This window comes from Danio rerio, chromosome 18 (assembly GCF_049306965.1).
Source record: "Danio rerio strain Tuebingen ecotype United States chromosome 18, GRCz12tu, whole genome shotgun sequence".
Classification (NCBI taxonomy): Eukaryota; Metazoa; Chordata; class Actinopteri; order Cypriniformes; family Danionidae; genus Danio; species Danio rerio.
The window spans coordinates 49,170,531-49,186,317 of NC_133193.1; the positions used below are offsets into that span (position 1 = coordinate 49,170,531).

The window sequence follows — 15,787 nt, forward strand, 5'->3', positions numbered from 1 at the left end:
GTCTTTCCCATTACTGGGTTGCAGCTGGATCGCCATCTGCTGTGTAAAACGTATGCTGAATAAGTAGGCGGTTCATTCCGCTGTGGCGGCCCCTGATGAATAAAGGGGCTAAGCTGAAGGAAAATGAATGAATGAAAATATTTCCTAGGTAAAATAAAAATAATGAAGTAAAAAAATTATAATTACTGGAAGCAAACTGCACTCATGCCTTTAACTGTTCTCATGTTTTTATTGTACATTTTAGGAACTCAGTTTTAAATTAAAGAGTGTTTTTCATTCAAAAAAAACTTTTTTATAACTTTTTTGCACTTCAAAAAACTCCCAAGTGTCTTTTTTTCTTTTATTCCAAATCATAAGTTTTATCTCATAATAATAATAATAATAATAATAATATTCCTAGAGATGGGTTGCAGCTGGAAAGGCATCCGCTGTGTAAAAACGTGCTGGATAAGTTGGTTCATTCTGCTGTGGTTTAATACAGGGACTAAGCCGACAAGAAAATGAAAGAATGATTAATAATAATAATAGACTATAAATAGAACTGGATAAATAAAACTGTTGCATAAAATCTAAAAACACAAAATGTTAAATTAACAAAAAATTAATCAAATAATGATTCAACTGCTTTATTAAAATACATAAAAAAAAACATATTTTTAGGAAAGGGTTAGGAAGTTTATGGAAATAAAAGCAGGTGTAGAAATAACAGCTTTTTTTAACAGCTCTTAAAAGTCAGCCAAGTTTTAAGAAAAACAAAATCTTTAACACTTTTTTTTTGGCACTTAATTCTGACTTTATAATTTAGAATTCTGGCTTAAATCGCAATTCTGACTTAATAACAGGTAATTCTGACTTTAGAACTCGGACTAAACTCGCAATTCTGACTTTATAACTCAGAACTCTGGCTTAACTTGTAATTCTGACTTTATGGATGTGTGTGTGTGTATGGATGGATGTTTCCCAGTACTGGGTTGCAGTGGGAAGGGCATCTGCTGTGTAAAACATATGCTGCGGTTCATTTCGCTGTGGCGACCCCTGAGGAATAAAGGGACTAAGCCGAAGGAAAGGAATGATTCGTTATTTAAAAAATGACAAAAAATATTAACAATTTTGAGAATTTGATCATTTTAAACGGTAAATCTTTCATTCACGAATGCAGGCTTTCAAAATCTCAGGTCTTTTCTAAATTTATTCTTACTATGGTCTTTCATGAGTTATTATGAAGCTGTAGTTGGCATCTGTAAATGTCTTTCATTGTGTTTTTTTTTTTTTTTATTTAAATGATGCCTGTTTTTCCTATAATTGTAAATTTCTAACGCACAAAAAAATAATTACAAAAAAAAACTACAAAAGGTACTACATGGGACTTGTTTATTCTTTTATGAAAATGAAAACAGTACAGATACTCACTTGTTTTTAACCAAACAAATGTCAATCCACAAAGTACAGCTTTATTTGATTTTCTGTGCATGCATTTCTTTAAAAACAGTTTGTTCTTCTGACAGTCAATATCAGACAATTATTTTGTTCCCTGCTGTCCAACACTTCCTATACAGTCGCAATAATACAAAGTTATATTTGATAAACATACAGTACTACAATAAAAGACAAAAGCAAAAAGTGTCCGTCCAAAATCACAATGACTGACTCCACAAGGTAAAAGGTCAGATTATAAAGTGCATATGATACACTCTCCACATATCTGGACACCAAAATACAACATTCACTACCTATGAAAAACTACTAGTCGATTAAAGCAGTGTCTCTCAACCACATTCCTGGAGGACCACCAGCACGGCATGCTTCGGATGCCTCCTTTGTCACACCCATTACAGGTCTTTCAGTGTCTGCTAATGAGCTGTAATCTAAATACAGTGTGTTTGGTTATGGAGACATGGAAAATGAGCAGAGCCGGTGGTCCTCCAGGAACATGGTTGAGAAACACTGATTTAAAGGGATAGTGCAACCAAAAATTAAAGTGGTTGTAAACTGAATTTCTTTAGTCTGTTGAACACAAAACAAGATATTTCGAAGAATGTTGGAAAGCAATAAAACACTATGAAATTCATTATCAGCTTTCGTCCAGTATATTTTCCTTAGTGTTCAACACAATAAGAAAACTTGGATCATAACAAGTGAAGGATGAGTAAATAATACATTTTTCTTGGTGAACTATCCCTTTAATGACAATCTTACTGACAAATAACAGTTGTAGACATTTATCAAGAATGATCAGTTGGTCCATGCATTTAATAACCTACAAATTACATACCCTAAATAATTGTCATGCTAAGAATTAACGAGCAACATTTCCTAAAGCAAAGGCACAACATTTAATATAACATCCCTTCAAGTCTTGAAGTTCACAATTGCTCACTTCAAACTGAACAATATTTGGTTCATGAAACTACTTCATCCACAAAGAGGATTTTCTAAAAAACAGAATACATCTGCACCCTCAGAAATAAAGGTACAAATATACTGGAATTTGCTACCGATCAGTACTGAAATTTAAAAAACATCCATTTCCTGCTAACATTTGAGCGTGTTCTTGAACGGTTGATTGGCTATTGTGTTCACGTGCTCAACAGAAATGACTGATTTGCCGTGAAGGTCATCAGTTCAGCGAACTCACCGCTGTTTACTGAGTGTAAACACAGATAGAGGGACACTGGAGTGTTTTAAAGCTGTGATTTATCAGTGGATCGCTCGTATGTCAGCTTATAGACAAACCGGTGAACTGATGACCTTCACAGCCAATCACAGTCATTTCTGTTGAGCATGACAACAATGTCAAATCAGCGCTGTTTAAGAACTTGCTCAGCAGCGCTCAAATGTTAGCGGGAAATGGACATTTTTAAAATATCGGTAACCAAATTCCAATATCGTGACATCCCTAGCAGTAACTTTTGAATAAGTACATTTTCAGACCTTAAAGATGCATATCAACACATTAAAAGTACAAACGTGTACCATATAGTGTTGTCCTGATACTGGAATTCAGTACTGATCGATACTGACATTTTAATAATGTTCATTTCCCACTAACATATGATCGTGTTCTTAAACAGCGCTGATTTGACATTGTGTTCAGGTGCTCAACAGAAAGGACTGTGAATGGCTGTGAAGGTCATCAGTTCACCAAACTCACCGCTGTTTACTGAATGTAACGACAGACACGGGGACACTGGAGTGTTTTGAAGCTGCGATTGATTGGCGGATCGCTCTTATGTCAGCTTATAAACAAATCAGATGATGGACGAGACTTTGAAACACTTCAGTGTCCCTGTGTCTGTGGTTATCATCAGTAAACAGCGGTGAGTTCGGTGAATTGATGACCTTCACGCCCAATCACTGTCATTTCTGTTGAGCATGTGAACACAACGGCCAATCAGCACTGTTTAAAAATGCCCTCAACAGCGCTCAAATGTTAGCAGGAAACGTTTTTAAAATTTCAGCATCGATTGGTATCCAATTCCAGTATCGTGACAACCCAAGCAGTACCTTCCCAAAAGTGACATTTTTGGTCTTTAAAGATACATAAACACCTAAACAGTAGAAACGTGTACTTCATAGGGTTGTCACGATACTGGAATTCAGTACTAATCGATGCTGAAATTTTAAACATGTCCATTCCCCACTAAGATTTCAGCGCTGTTGAGCACGTTCTTAAACAGCGCTGATTTGCCATTGTGTTCACACTAAACTTGAAATGACTGATTGGTTGTGAAGGTCATCGGTTCACCGAACTCACCACTGTTTACTGAGTGTAACCACAGACACGGGGACACTGGAGCGTTTTATATGTCAGCTTATGTCAGGTTATAGACAAACTGGTGAACTGATGACCTTCGCGGCCAATCACAGTCATTTCTGTTGAGCATGTGAACACAATAGCCAATCAGTGCTGTTTAAGAACGTGCTTAACAGCGTTCAAATGTTGGCGGGAAATTGACGTTTTTAAAATTTCATTACCGATTGGTACCAAATTCCAGTATCGTGACAACCCTAGCAGTACCTTTTCAAAGACTACATTTCTGGTCCTTAAAAGATACACATTAATACTTGAAAAGTACAAACGTGTACCACATAGGGTTGTCACGGTACTGGAATTTAACACCAATCAGCACCGATATTCAAAAAAGCCCATTCATTTGCCGCAAAAATGTGAGCGATGTTAAGCACGTTCTTAAACAGTGCTGATTGGCCATTGTGTTCACATGCTCAACAGAAATGACTGTGATTGGTTGTGAAGGTCATCAGTTCACCGAACTCATAGCTGTAGCCACAGACACAGGAACACTGGAGTGTTTTAAAGTCACGTCGATCAGCTGCTTTGTTTATAAGCCGACATACGAGCGGTCCGCTGATGAATCGCGGTTTTAAAATGATCCATTGTCCAATCAGAGTCACTTCTGTTGAGCACGTGAACACAATGGCCAATCATCGCCATTAAAGAACGCGCTCAAATGTTAGCAGGAAATTAATGCTTTTAAAAATCAGTATTGATTGGCACCGAATCCCAGTATTGTGACAACCCTAGTACCTCAAAGTACCCTAGAGCAGTGTTTCCCAACCCTGTTCCTGGAGGCACACCGACACTACAGAAATTGGATGTCTTCTTATCTGACCCATTAACTTCAGGTTTGGGAGTCTCTTTTAATGTTCGGATGAGTTGATTCAGGTGTGTTTGAATAGGAAGAGGTTAAAAATGTGTACTGTCGGTGTGTCTTTAGGAACATGGTTGGGAAACACTGGTTTAGAGCAATGTTTTCCAACCTTGTTTCTGGAGGCACACCAACAGTACACATTTTCAACCTCTCTCTAATCAAACACACCTGAATCAGGAACAGGGTTGGGAAACACTGGTTTATAGCAACCCTGTTCCTGGAGGCACACCAACAGTACATGTTTTGGATGTGTTATCTGAGCCGTTTGAAGGCTCTTCTGATGTTCTGAGGAGTTGATTAAGGTGTTTTTAAATAGGAAGAGGTTAAAATGTGTACTGTTTGTGTGCCTTCAGGAACAGGGTTGGGAAAGACTACCTTAGAGGTATAAAAGTGAACCCTTAAGGGACAAATGTGTACCTTAAAGGTACTAATGTCCACTTGTATGGTACAAAAATGCCCCTTTAAGAAGGTACCACCCCAGTGACAGATCTTGTACCTTTCTTTCTGAGTGTGTGAAGTAAAGGTTTGCCTTATTGCACATTGAAGCCCCTGCTAACCTGCAATGTGTTGATGTTTCATGTCCACACAAATTACAATTCACTGTCCTTATGTGACTGTGGAGGGATGTGGTGTTTTATCTATTTATGGAGTTGTAGGAGACTTGCGAGCTGGGATCCAGAGGCTTAATTGAGGCCTTCTCAGCCTCCGGCGAATCGTCTTCAGGCCCTGCTTCTATTATTGGCTCTTTATCCTCCTCGTCTTCCTCGCAGCTCGGCAGGTGGAAGAAAGCCGTCCAGCCGTAAACATCAGCAAGCTTGTGAAATGTGCGGAGGACCAGGAACATCACCATCAATCCCACAAACAGGTAGACTGTAAGAAAACAAGAAGTTCATAATGATATTTGGTTTTTGGGCTTTTATACGAAAACGTCTGGGCAGCCCTGCTCTAAAAGAAAAAAGAAATCTCTGAAAATACACCAGGTTTACTGAAAACCCAAGACTGAAGTCTCTTACCCATGACTGATATCTTGTACAAAGCTCTGAGACTCTGTCCTGGTTTTTCCGCAGGCACAAAGTCCCCGAGTCCTATAGTGCAGAGAGAGATGAAGCAGAAGTAGAAGGCATCCAGGAAAGACCAGGTCTCTTCAATGGCGCTGAACACCAGCGACGGCACCACGAAGAAGCAGAGCACCACCAGAAACAGCAGGACGATGAAGTGCACCACGCTGGCTGACCGTTGCTGCAGACCGGCCCGCCGCTGGCATGCGGAGATCGGCCTGTAGGTCAGCGGGTGCATGAGGCGCTGCACACACGCTGTCAGCACCAGCATGGTGAACGGGACGCCGATCAGAGCGTACACGATGGAGAAGGCTTTACCGGCGTCTGAGAGTGGCGTCGTGTGGCCATATCCTGCAGGACAGAGACAGAACAGAGAGAAATAAATAAAGATGGAGGTGAAAGTTTATTTGTGAGGCACTCTGCTTAAAGAAAAAAATAACTTACTTGTTTTAAACCTTTAAGAGTTTCTTTTTTTCTCGTTAAACACACACACAAAAAAGATATTTTGTAGAATGTTGGAAACCTGTAACCATTGACTTTTAATGTATTTGTTTTTCCTACTATGGAAGTAAATGAATACAGGTTTCCAACATTATTCAAAACATCTTCTTTTGTGTTTAAAAAAAAAGAAATTTATGAAAGTTTGAAACATAAAAATTATGACAATTTTAATTTTTGGCTTTACTATCATCTTAAGAATTTAAATTTAAATTCTGTCATCATTTTCATGTTTCAAATCTTTGAGTTTCTTTTTTTTTTAAACACGAAGATATTTTGAAGAATGTTGGAAAACTGTAACAACTGACGTTCATAGTATTTGTTTTTCCTACTTTGAAAGTCAATGGTTACAGGTTTACAAAAAAAGAAAATAACTCTTAAAGGTTAGAAACAAGTAAATGGTGACAGAATACATTTTTTGGGGTGTACTATCCCTTTAAGAACTAAAATTCTGCCACCATTTACTTGTTTCAAATCTTGACTTTCTTCTATTCAACACTAAAAGAAGATGTTTTGAAGAATGTTGGAAACCCTGTAACCATTGACTTCTATAGCAGGAAAAACAAATACTATGGAAGTCAATGGTTACAGGTTTCTAACATTATTCAAAATATCTTCTTTTGTGTTTAACATCAAAAAAAGAAACTAATAAATGGTTGAAACAAGTAAATGATGACAGAATTGAAATTTTTGGGTGAACTGTCCCTTTAAGAACTAAAATTCTGACACCATTTACTTGTTTTAAACCCTTTAAGAATTTATTTTTTTCTGTTAAACACAAAAGAAGATGTTTTGAATAATGTTGGAAACCTGTAACCATTGACTTTTAAACTAGGAAAAACAAACACTATGGAAGTCAATGGTTACAGGTTTCCAGCATATATTCGTTGGAGTTTAATCAAAAAAGAAACTCTTAAAGATTTGAAACAAGTAAATGACGGCAGAATTTTAATTTGATTTCTTAAAGAGAATTAATAGAGAGTTCACCCAAAATTTTTATTCTGTCATCATTTACTTGATTCAAACCTTGATGAGTTTCTTTCTTCTGTTAAACGCTAAAGAAAGATAATTTGAAGAATGTTGGAAACCTGTAACCATTGACTTTTAAACTAGGAAAAACAAACACTATGGAAGTCAATGGTTACAGGTTTCCAATATTTGACTAAATAGGTCAAAAATTACGGGTACTGGTATTACTATACTTATGGGGACATTTTGCTCTCTCAACATAGTGAATACCACACACAAAGACGACTCAATGAGTTTTAAATGTTATTTAATAATATCAAATCAATCCTTCACAGGTCATTTTGGCCAGCATTCAAATTCAGATTAAGTTTACCCAGCATCATAGCTGGGTAAACTTAGAGCGCAGTGAAGTTTGCAGAAATATTAAAGAAAAACTCCACAATGGTGTCTTTCAGAAAAAGGAAAGAAATTGTGTGAGACTGATAACGGCAGCAAGAAGAGAGAATCGTGTCAAATTTGTTGTGCTGCCCCATAGACGCTGCATTAGAAACACCTCACATAAGCGGTCAATCGTTTTTTGTAATTTGACGCAACGATGATATAACAAATTCATAAATGCATATGTTTTTACGTAAAAAAAAAACAATAATTCAGGGATTTAAGATTATGATGACCGTTAAACGTGCCATAACAGTCCTGTGAAAAGGGTCTATAAGGTTGGACAAATGACTGGAATTGTAATTGTAAACAAATTTGTATCTTAAACTATTCAAAATAATATATTATAATATATTATATTAATAGTAATCGCCAATTGTTACATACAAGTTATAAATAAGCAATAATAAAAACAGAAATAAAAGGATCAACATGGGCTGACAGAAGTGGTGTAAAATTGTGTTTGGATGATTTATTGCAACAATAGTTTAACGCAGGCAGACCTACAGAATCTAAATCTGCTTTATTATCAAGCCATTAAAACAGTGTCATTATAATGCGTCTGTCGACATGACGACGGTGGTTTGCAGAGCTTATGCAAACATTTCCATATCACTAGTATGATCAGAGGATTTCTTTACTGCGGTTTTCTTCCCACTGTCATTATCCTTGTGCTTACTTTCTGACGTGGCTTTAACACTTTCCAAATTTAATTTGCGGCCATTTAAGGAACAAAGTTAAAGAATTTAAAGTTCGGCAAACATACATTACTAATGTCTTTATTTAGATACAGTGTGATAAAGATTTAGCCTTTTTTACGTGATTTGCATATGAAGTTAACCTACAATGAACATTTTCTCATTTTCTTTCACTCCTGTCAATACAAACATGTGTGGCTTACTCATTTTGAACTGTTTTTGTCAACAGAATGACCGTCAGTTTAGTCCAAAACAACTTCAGATGCAGCATGAGTGATTAAAAAGTCATAATCTTCATTTGTGGAAGAATTATCTCTTTATCTGTCTAATTATAAACAGCATGTGATTTCCTGACTTCATAAAGCTTTTAGCATAATCTAATTCAGAGCAGGGGTCGACTACACCGGCTAACCTGCTCAATGAAAGGAGCGCTTTATACAGACAAACAGGTCAAAGGAGCGATTTCACATGTTTGCATGACTTAAAACCCAGTTAAAGCAAACAAAGCCTGCACTATATATGCTTAAACACGAAAGAGTGGAAAAAATGGGATTTCTGGGTCTTGAAAAATAAATCCATGAAAATAACTCTCTGAAGCGCTTGATTCTGATTGGCCAGTCACAACATTCCAAGGCATGTAACTTTCAGATAACAACTAGGGCTGCAACTAACGTTATATTGATTAATCTGTCAATTATTTTTCGATCAGATTAAAAAGAAAAGAAAAAAGCATGCATTCATCAAGAAAAGCATGCATTCATCTCTAAATGAATGAGAATACACACCTTTTACTTGTTTCAAACCTTTATGAGTTTCTTTTTTTCTGTTAAACACAAAAGAAGATATTTTGAAAAATGTTGGAAACCTGTAACCATTGACTTCCATAGTATTTTGCTTAAAAAAAAAAAAAAAAAAACTCAAAGGTTTATGAGTTTAAGGATGAACCAATTAAAGGCAAGTAATGCCAATCTGATTTCAGCAAGTAGGACATGTTCCTGGATTAACATCTGTTGATCCTGGAAGAACACTCCAATCAGCCAGTCAGAATTAAGGGACACAAATAGGGCCCTATCATACACCCGGCGCAATGTGCCGCAAGGTGCGACGCAATTGTTGTTTGCTAGTTCCAGCTCTACGCAAGAGTCTTTTTGACATTTTGCGCCAAGCTGTTTAAAGCAAATGCATTTGCGCTCATATGTGCGCCCACAGGCGTTCTGGTCTAAAAAAAGCAGGCATGTTTTGGCGCATTGCTATTTTGAGAAACTATAATAGTCTGTTCTTTAGACCAGAACAAAGCCGGTCTATTGTCTGGCGCAAAGTGTGCCTCGCTTACACACTGCTTAATACACACAAGATGTAGAGCAAAACGCAAATATCTTTACATATAAAAAATATATAAAATATTAGGGATATATATATATATTGGATATAATAAGTATGTACAGTTGAAGTCAGAATTTTTAGCCCCCTTCAAATTTTTTTCTTCTTTTTAAAATATTTTTCAAACTATGTTTAACAGAGCAAGGCAAATTTTCACAGTTTGTCTGATAATATTTTTTCTTCTGCAAAGAGTCTTAGTTTTTTTATTTCGGCTAGAATAAAGGCAGTTTTCAATTTTTTAAACACCATTTTATGGACAAAATTTTTAGGCCCTTTAAGCTAATTTTTTTCTCGATAATCTACAGAACAAACCATCATTATACAATAACTTGTCTAATTACCCTAACCTGCCTAGTTACCCTAATTAACCTAGTTAGGCCTTTAAATGTCACTTTAAGCTGTATAGAAGTGTCTTGAAAAATATCCAGTCAAATATTATTTACTGCCATCATGGCAAAGCTAAAATAAATCAGTTATTGGAAATTCGTTATTAAAACTATTATGTTTAGAAATGTGCTGAAAAAATATTTTCTCCGTTAAACAGAAATTGGGGAAAAAATAAACAAGCGGCCTAATAATTCAGGGGGGGCTAATAATTCTGACTTCAACTGTATGTAGGATATAAATATAAAGGATTAAAATATTACAAAACATATTATTTTCTAGCCTACATGAATTTAAAACCCACTGCCTTCATACTTTCTTCATCTCGGGAGGCTTTTTCAGTTCATTCGATTTGCTTTTGTATAATGTTATTATTATTAGCTGTATTTTTTATTATATCCATATTTATATTTGTTTTATAAAAAACAAGCTTAGATTTGCCCACCTGTCAGGTTTCAGACCATATGGGGCACAGCATGTGTATGAGGATAAAACTCAGTTGTTTGAGCACACTTCGCTATTATTGTTCATTTATTCGTTTGCTGGAAATTAGAACTGAATTTAGAAATAGTTTTGAACAAATATTTGCGCTTAAACTAAATTAATTATTTATAGGCTAATTGATGTCTGTGTGTACAAGGTTTCCCTATCCACGAGAGCGAAAGTGAAAGTAGATTATGAGATGCCTTATCTCTCATTCTCGCGCTGCAGATGCTCTGTTTAGCTGTTTTCTTGCTAGTGAAATGCTCCGTTTTACCTCTTGCACTTACTTTACATCATGTAAATAGCAAATGCGCTTATGGCACGACGCAACTGGCTCTTAAAGGGAATGGGAGATGAGACTCTGATTGGTTTATTCTCAAAACACACCTATAACGCATTAAGATAATAAACTCAACCCTTTTAGACTATGCGCCACGGCGCAAAGCGGATTTTTCTGTCCCTGAAAGCGTTTGCGTCCTGCGCTTTGCGAATGGTCCGTCAAAATAGAGCCCTTAGAGTCTAAGTTTAGGCTTACGGTTAGCTTTATGCACTTCCACATGATTATTATGCAACTATTACTCACCTCTGATTGGTGAATAATTTAATTATGGTTGGGCTTAGGGGTAGGGAATAGGTATGGAACAAAAATTATGTTCCAGGATCAACATAGATGTTAATCCAGGATCCCGTCGTACTTAGCAAAATCATGATGTGTGGTGATGAAATGTTCATTTAACATGATTTGTAAATGTGTGTCACTTTTCTGGAAGTGCAGCTTTACTGAACATTTTTAACAAAACAACCGTCTTGAAGCTAAAATGTGAAAAACCACCGTGTCCTCGTTCTTTGCATTGTTTGGACTCCACTGAGCTCGCTGACACCATCAGAAAAGATTAGATTACATGACAGAGGCTGCGCAATCAGCTAAAATGATGATGATGATGATGATGATGATGATGACATTAGTCTTTTGTGAACATGATGTGCGATATATATTGCATCACACAAAACGACTGAGGTTACATTCATGTGTTGAGTGATAAATTGATGTATTCATTATTCTGAAATGCTTTAGTTCTGAGTTTTAAGTAAGACTATGCAGTATTTTACAAATTCAATCAATGGTGTGATCAAAAGTAGATGTTTTTTTTACAGAATTGTTTATTTTTTACAGCAAAGCAAGAATTGAAGCTGATAATGTTATCGATTTTGAGTCACTTATTAGTCATTTAGGCCACAGAAATATAAAAAAATACCCTGCAAATTCCCTGAGGGACTGTTTAATGAAAAAAAAGCATTTGTTTTACACACAAAAGGAGTTTTATGAATATCTCCATCCTGTAAATCTCGCCAGTGTGTACATAAAGCGATTAAGAGCCTATATGTTTCTGCTTTAGAGAAAATGTTGATGAGATCAGTCTTTTGTAAACATGGTGGGTGATATACATTAAGTGCATCACATTAAACGACTGAGGTTACATTCATGTTCTGAGTGATGAATTGGTGTATTGATTATTGTGACGTGCGTGAATCATTTTTATTTGGATGGCTTTAAAGTAAGACTACAATACTTTACAAATTTAATCAATGGTAAGATCAAAAATGGATATATTTTTTACAGAATTGTTTCTTTTTACAGCAAAACAAGGATTGAAGTTGATAATGTTAAAGATTTTGAGTCATTTATCAGTCATTTAGGCCGCAGAAATATTTAAAAATACCCTGCAAAACCCCTGAGGGACTGTTTAATGAAAAACGGCGTTTGTTTTGAAGACTTGCACACAAATGGAGCATTATAAACACAGTATTATGAATATTAAACATCCTGTAAATATTGTCATTGTAAACATAAAGAGATTAAGACTATTTAGATAAAAAGTTGATGATATTAGTCTCTTGTAAACATGATAGGCGATATACATTGCATCACACAAAACGACTGAGGTTACATCCAGGTTTTGACTGATGAGTTGATGTATTGATTATTGTGATGTGCCTAAATCAAATTTTTATTTAGATGAGTTTCAAGTTAGACTATACAACAGGCTAATTTATAAGTCCAATCCATGGTAAGATCAAAAGTTCATATTTGTTTTTACAAGATAGTGTATTTTTACAGCAAAAACAAGGATTTAAGTAAATAATGTTATAGATTTTGAGAAATGCAGTCACAAAATTCTGTCATTCAGGCCATGAAAATATTTTTAAATACCCTGCAAACTCCCAGAGGATCTGCTTGATGAAAAAAAGCATTTGTTTCTAAAACTTTCCACACAAAAGAAGTGTTATGAACCTCTCCATCCTGTTAAACATCATGTAAATCTCGCCATTGTGAACTTAAAGAGATTAGGGGCCTATATAGTTCTGTTTTAGAAAAAAATGATGATGACATCAGTCTTTTGTAAACATGATGGATGATATACATTAATTGCATCACACAAACGACTGAGGTTACATCCAGGATTTGAGTGATGCATTGATTAGATTATTGTGACGTGCGTTAATCACTTTTTTGAATGAGTTTTAAGTAAGATACAGTAGGCTATTTTACAAGTTCAATCAATGGTAAGATTAAAATTAGATATTTCTAAGAAGATTGTTTGTTTTTACAGCAAAACAAAGAATGAAGCTGATAATTTTATAGGTTTTGAGAAATGTAGTCATTTAGGCCACTGAAATAGTTCAAAATACCCTGCAAACTCCCAGAGGGTCTGTTTGATGAAAAAAGCATTTGTTCTGCAAGACTTTTCACACAAAAGGAATATTATGAACCTCTCCATCCTGTTAAACATCATGTAAATCTCACCATTGTGAACATAAAGAGATCAAGAGCCTATATGTTTCTGCTTTAGAGAAAATGATGATGACATCAGTCTTTTGTAAACATGATGGGTGATTACATTTATTGCATCACAAAAAAACGACTGAGGTTACAACTAGGTTTTGAGTAATGAATCGATTTGATTATTGTGACGTGCGTTAATCACATTTTTTAATGAGTTTCAAGTAAAACTATACTATACTATACAGTAGGCTATTTTACAAGTCCAAATCAATGGTAAGATCAAAACTAGATTTTTTTTTTCTTTTACAAAATTGTTTATTTTACACCAAACAAGGAATAAGTTAAATAATGTTATAGATTTTGAGAAAAGTCGTCATAAAATCAGTCATTTAGGCCACAGAAATATTCAAAATACCCAGCAAAATCCCAGAGGGTCTGCTGGATGAAAAAAAGCGTTTGTTTTGTAAGACTTTCCACACAAAAGGACTATTATGAACATCTTCATCCTGTTAAACATCCTGTAAATCTCGCCATTGTGTACATAAAGTGATTAAGAGTCTATTTAAGTTTAAGTTTAAGTGATTAAGTTTAGAGAAAAAAGTAAACAACTCAAAGCACTGCATGACATGGACTCTCTGCTGTTTACACTCGCATAAACATACAGTTTGTTCAGTTCTGAACTTTGAAACTTCTTTTGTAACCATTTCTAAAGTTTCTCTTAAGAGGAACTAACTTCATTAATCTGCACTCACTTTAAGCAGCAATAAACAAACAGCGCGCATCATCCGCAAAACTTTACTTCAGAGGAAGAAAACTCACCCACTGTCGTCACCATCGTGTTGGCAAAGAACAGAGAAGACGCCAAATCCCAGTTTGTACGAAGAGAAGCATTTTCAAGCACCGACACGCCATATTTATTAGCTTTTAAAACTCTTTCTAAGAAGGTTTCCAGAGCCGTGCTGTTAACGCAGCTCAGGTTGAGGAACTCGGCTTTCAGAGAGCTCAGGTCCGCTTTCAGAGACTCCTCGATGGGCCGCTCGATGGCTGAGAAAACAAGCGCTCCCAATAACAGATATGTGAAGTACGCCAAAATGAAGCCGATGAGCATAAAGCAGGACCTGAACGCCGTTGACATGGTGAGATACGTGTGTGTGAGTGAGAAACACGATGACAGGGATTGTTAATTTGTGGCAGTGATGTGCTCGTCTGATTGAACTCCACCCTCTCTGAGAAAAGTTGGCCAGGAAATAACCCGTGTAGCCTCCTAAAAAGTCACATGGGTGAAACTGTTAGTTTATTGAGTCTGTAACGGTGAGGTGCAACATAAGTTTAGTTCCTCATACGAGCGCTTTCATTTACACCTAACCGTGAAAACGCATTATACCTGTAGTGAGATCACTAGCCAGAGCTCTCATCTCCGCGCCAAAAGAGTCTTAAACGTGTACTGAGGTAATTCTATACTATTTTACTCTTAAAGAAAAATAAATAGTGTTTTGGGAACACTCAGGTGAAATGAATAGCCTACTACTAAAAGGGACAGATCACTCAAAAATGAAAATTGTCATCATTTACTCGCCCTTCATTTGTTTTTAAACTAATTTGAGTTTTTTGTTCTGTTAATTACAAACTAAGATCTATTAAAGAATGTTGGAAACCTGTAACCATTGACTTTCTCTGCCGAATAAACAAATAGGCCAGGCTAGTATGGAAATCAGTGGTTACAGGTTACCAAAAAGACAGGCTATTTTGTTCTACACTCCTTTGTGGTTGGCATCATGTTGAAATCAACAAAAAAACAACAATTTACTGAGTTCCTTTTAAATATACATTTGCGTGAAATTAATATGGGCTGGTTTTTAACTCAATATCGCAATATATTATATACAATCACTGGCCACTTTATTAGGTACACCTTACTAGTACCGGGTTGGACCCTCTTTTGCCTTCGGAACTGTCTCCATATTGACATGATAGCATCACTCTGTTACTGCAGTTTTTCAGCTGCACATCCATAATGTGAATCTCCCGTTGCCCCACATTACAAAGGTGCTCTATTGGATTGAGATATGGTGTCTGTGGAGGCCATTTGAGTACAGTGAACTCTTTGTCATGTTCAAGAAACCAGTCTGAGATGATTTACGCTTTTTGACATGGTGCGTTATCGTGTTGGAAGTAGGCATCAGAAGATGGGTTCACTGTGGTCATAAAGGGATGGACATGGTCAGCAATAATACTTAGGTGGGCAGTGGTGTTGACACGATGCTTGACTTGTACTAATGAGCCCAATTTATGCCAAGAAAATATCCCCCACACCATTATACCACCATAACCTGCCTGAAGCGTTGATAAAAGGCAGGATGGATCCATGCTTTAATGTTATTGATTCCAAATTCTGAACCAACCATCCGAATGTTGCAGCAGAAA

The 15,787-nt window shown here is 36.1% G+C and overlaps 1 protein-coding gene across 2 annotated transcripts; it reads right to left on the bottom strand.

Annotated features, from left to right (window-relative positions):
- Window positions 1-1,354: 1,354 nt before the first annotated feature.
- Window positions 1,355-14,591, bottom strand: kcnk6 (potassium channel, subfamily K, member 6). 2 transcript variants are annotated; one of them, XR_012393666.1, is made up of 4 exons: window positions 14,183-14,591; window positions 5,684-6,079; window positions 1,931-5,540; window positions 1,357-1,778 (listed from the first exon to the last, which is right to left on the bottom strand). XR_012393666.1 is itself a non-coding variant. In NM_001030074.2 (3 exons), exons 1-3 carry the CDS (start codon window positions 14,496-14,498, stop codon window positions 5,305-5,307), a joined length of 948 nt encoding a protein of 315 aa, NP_001025245.2. In that variant the 5' UTR covers window positions 14,499-14,523; the 3' UTR covers window positions 1,355-5,304. The 2 variants fall into 2 exon arrangements, 1 of the variants encoding a protein (NP_001025245.2); NM_001030074.2 differs by having other exon boundaries at window positions 1,355-5,540; window positions 14,183-14,523.
- Window positions 14,592-15,787: the final 1,196 nt, after the last annotated feature.

Bases quoted from the DNA above. Each gene is read 5' to 3' on its own strand.
- kcnk6 (NM_001030074.2), bottom strand. From the start codon at position 14,498: ATGTCAACGGCGTTCAGGTCCTGCTTTATGCTCATCGGCTTCATTTTG. The intron at 6,080-14,182 runs GTGAGTTTTCTT...TCTGTCCTGCAG, and splicing joins CACGATGGTGACGACAGTGG to GATATGGCCACACGACGCCA. The intron at 5,541-5,683 runs GTAAGAGACTTC...GTTTTCTTACAG, and splicing joins GTACAAGATATCAGTCATGG to TCTACCTGTTTGTGGGATTG.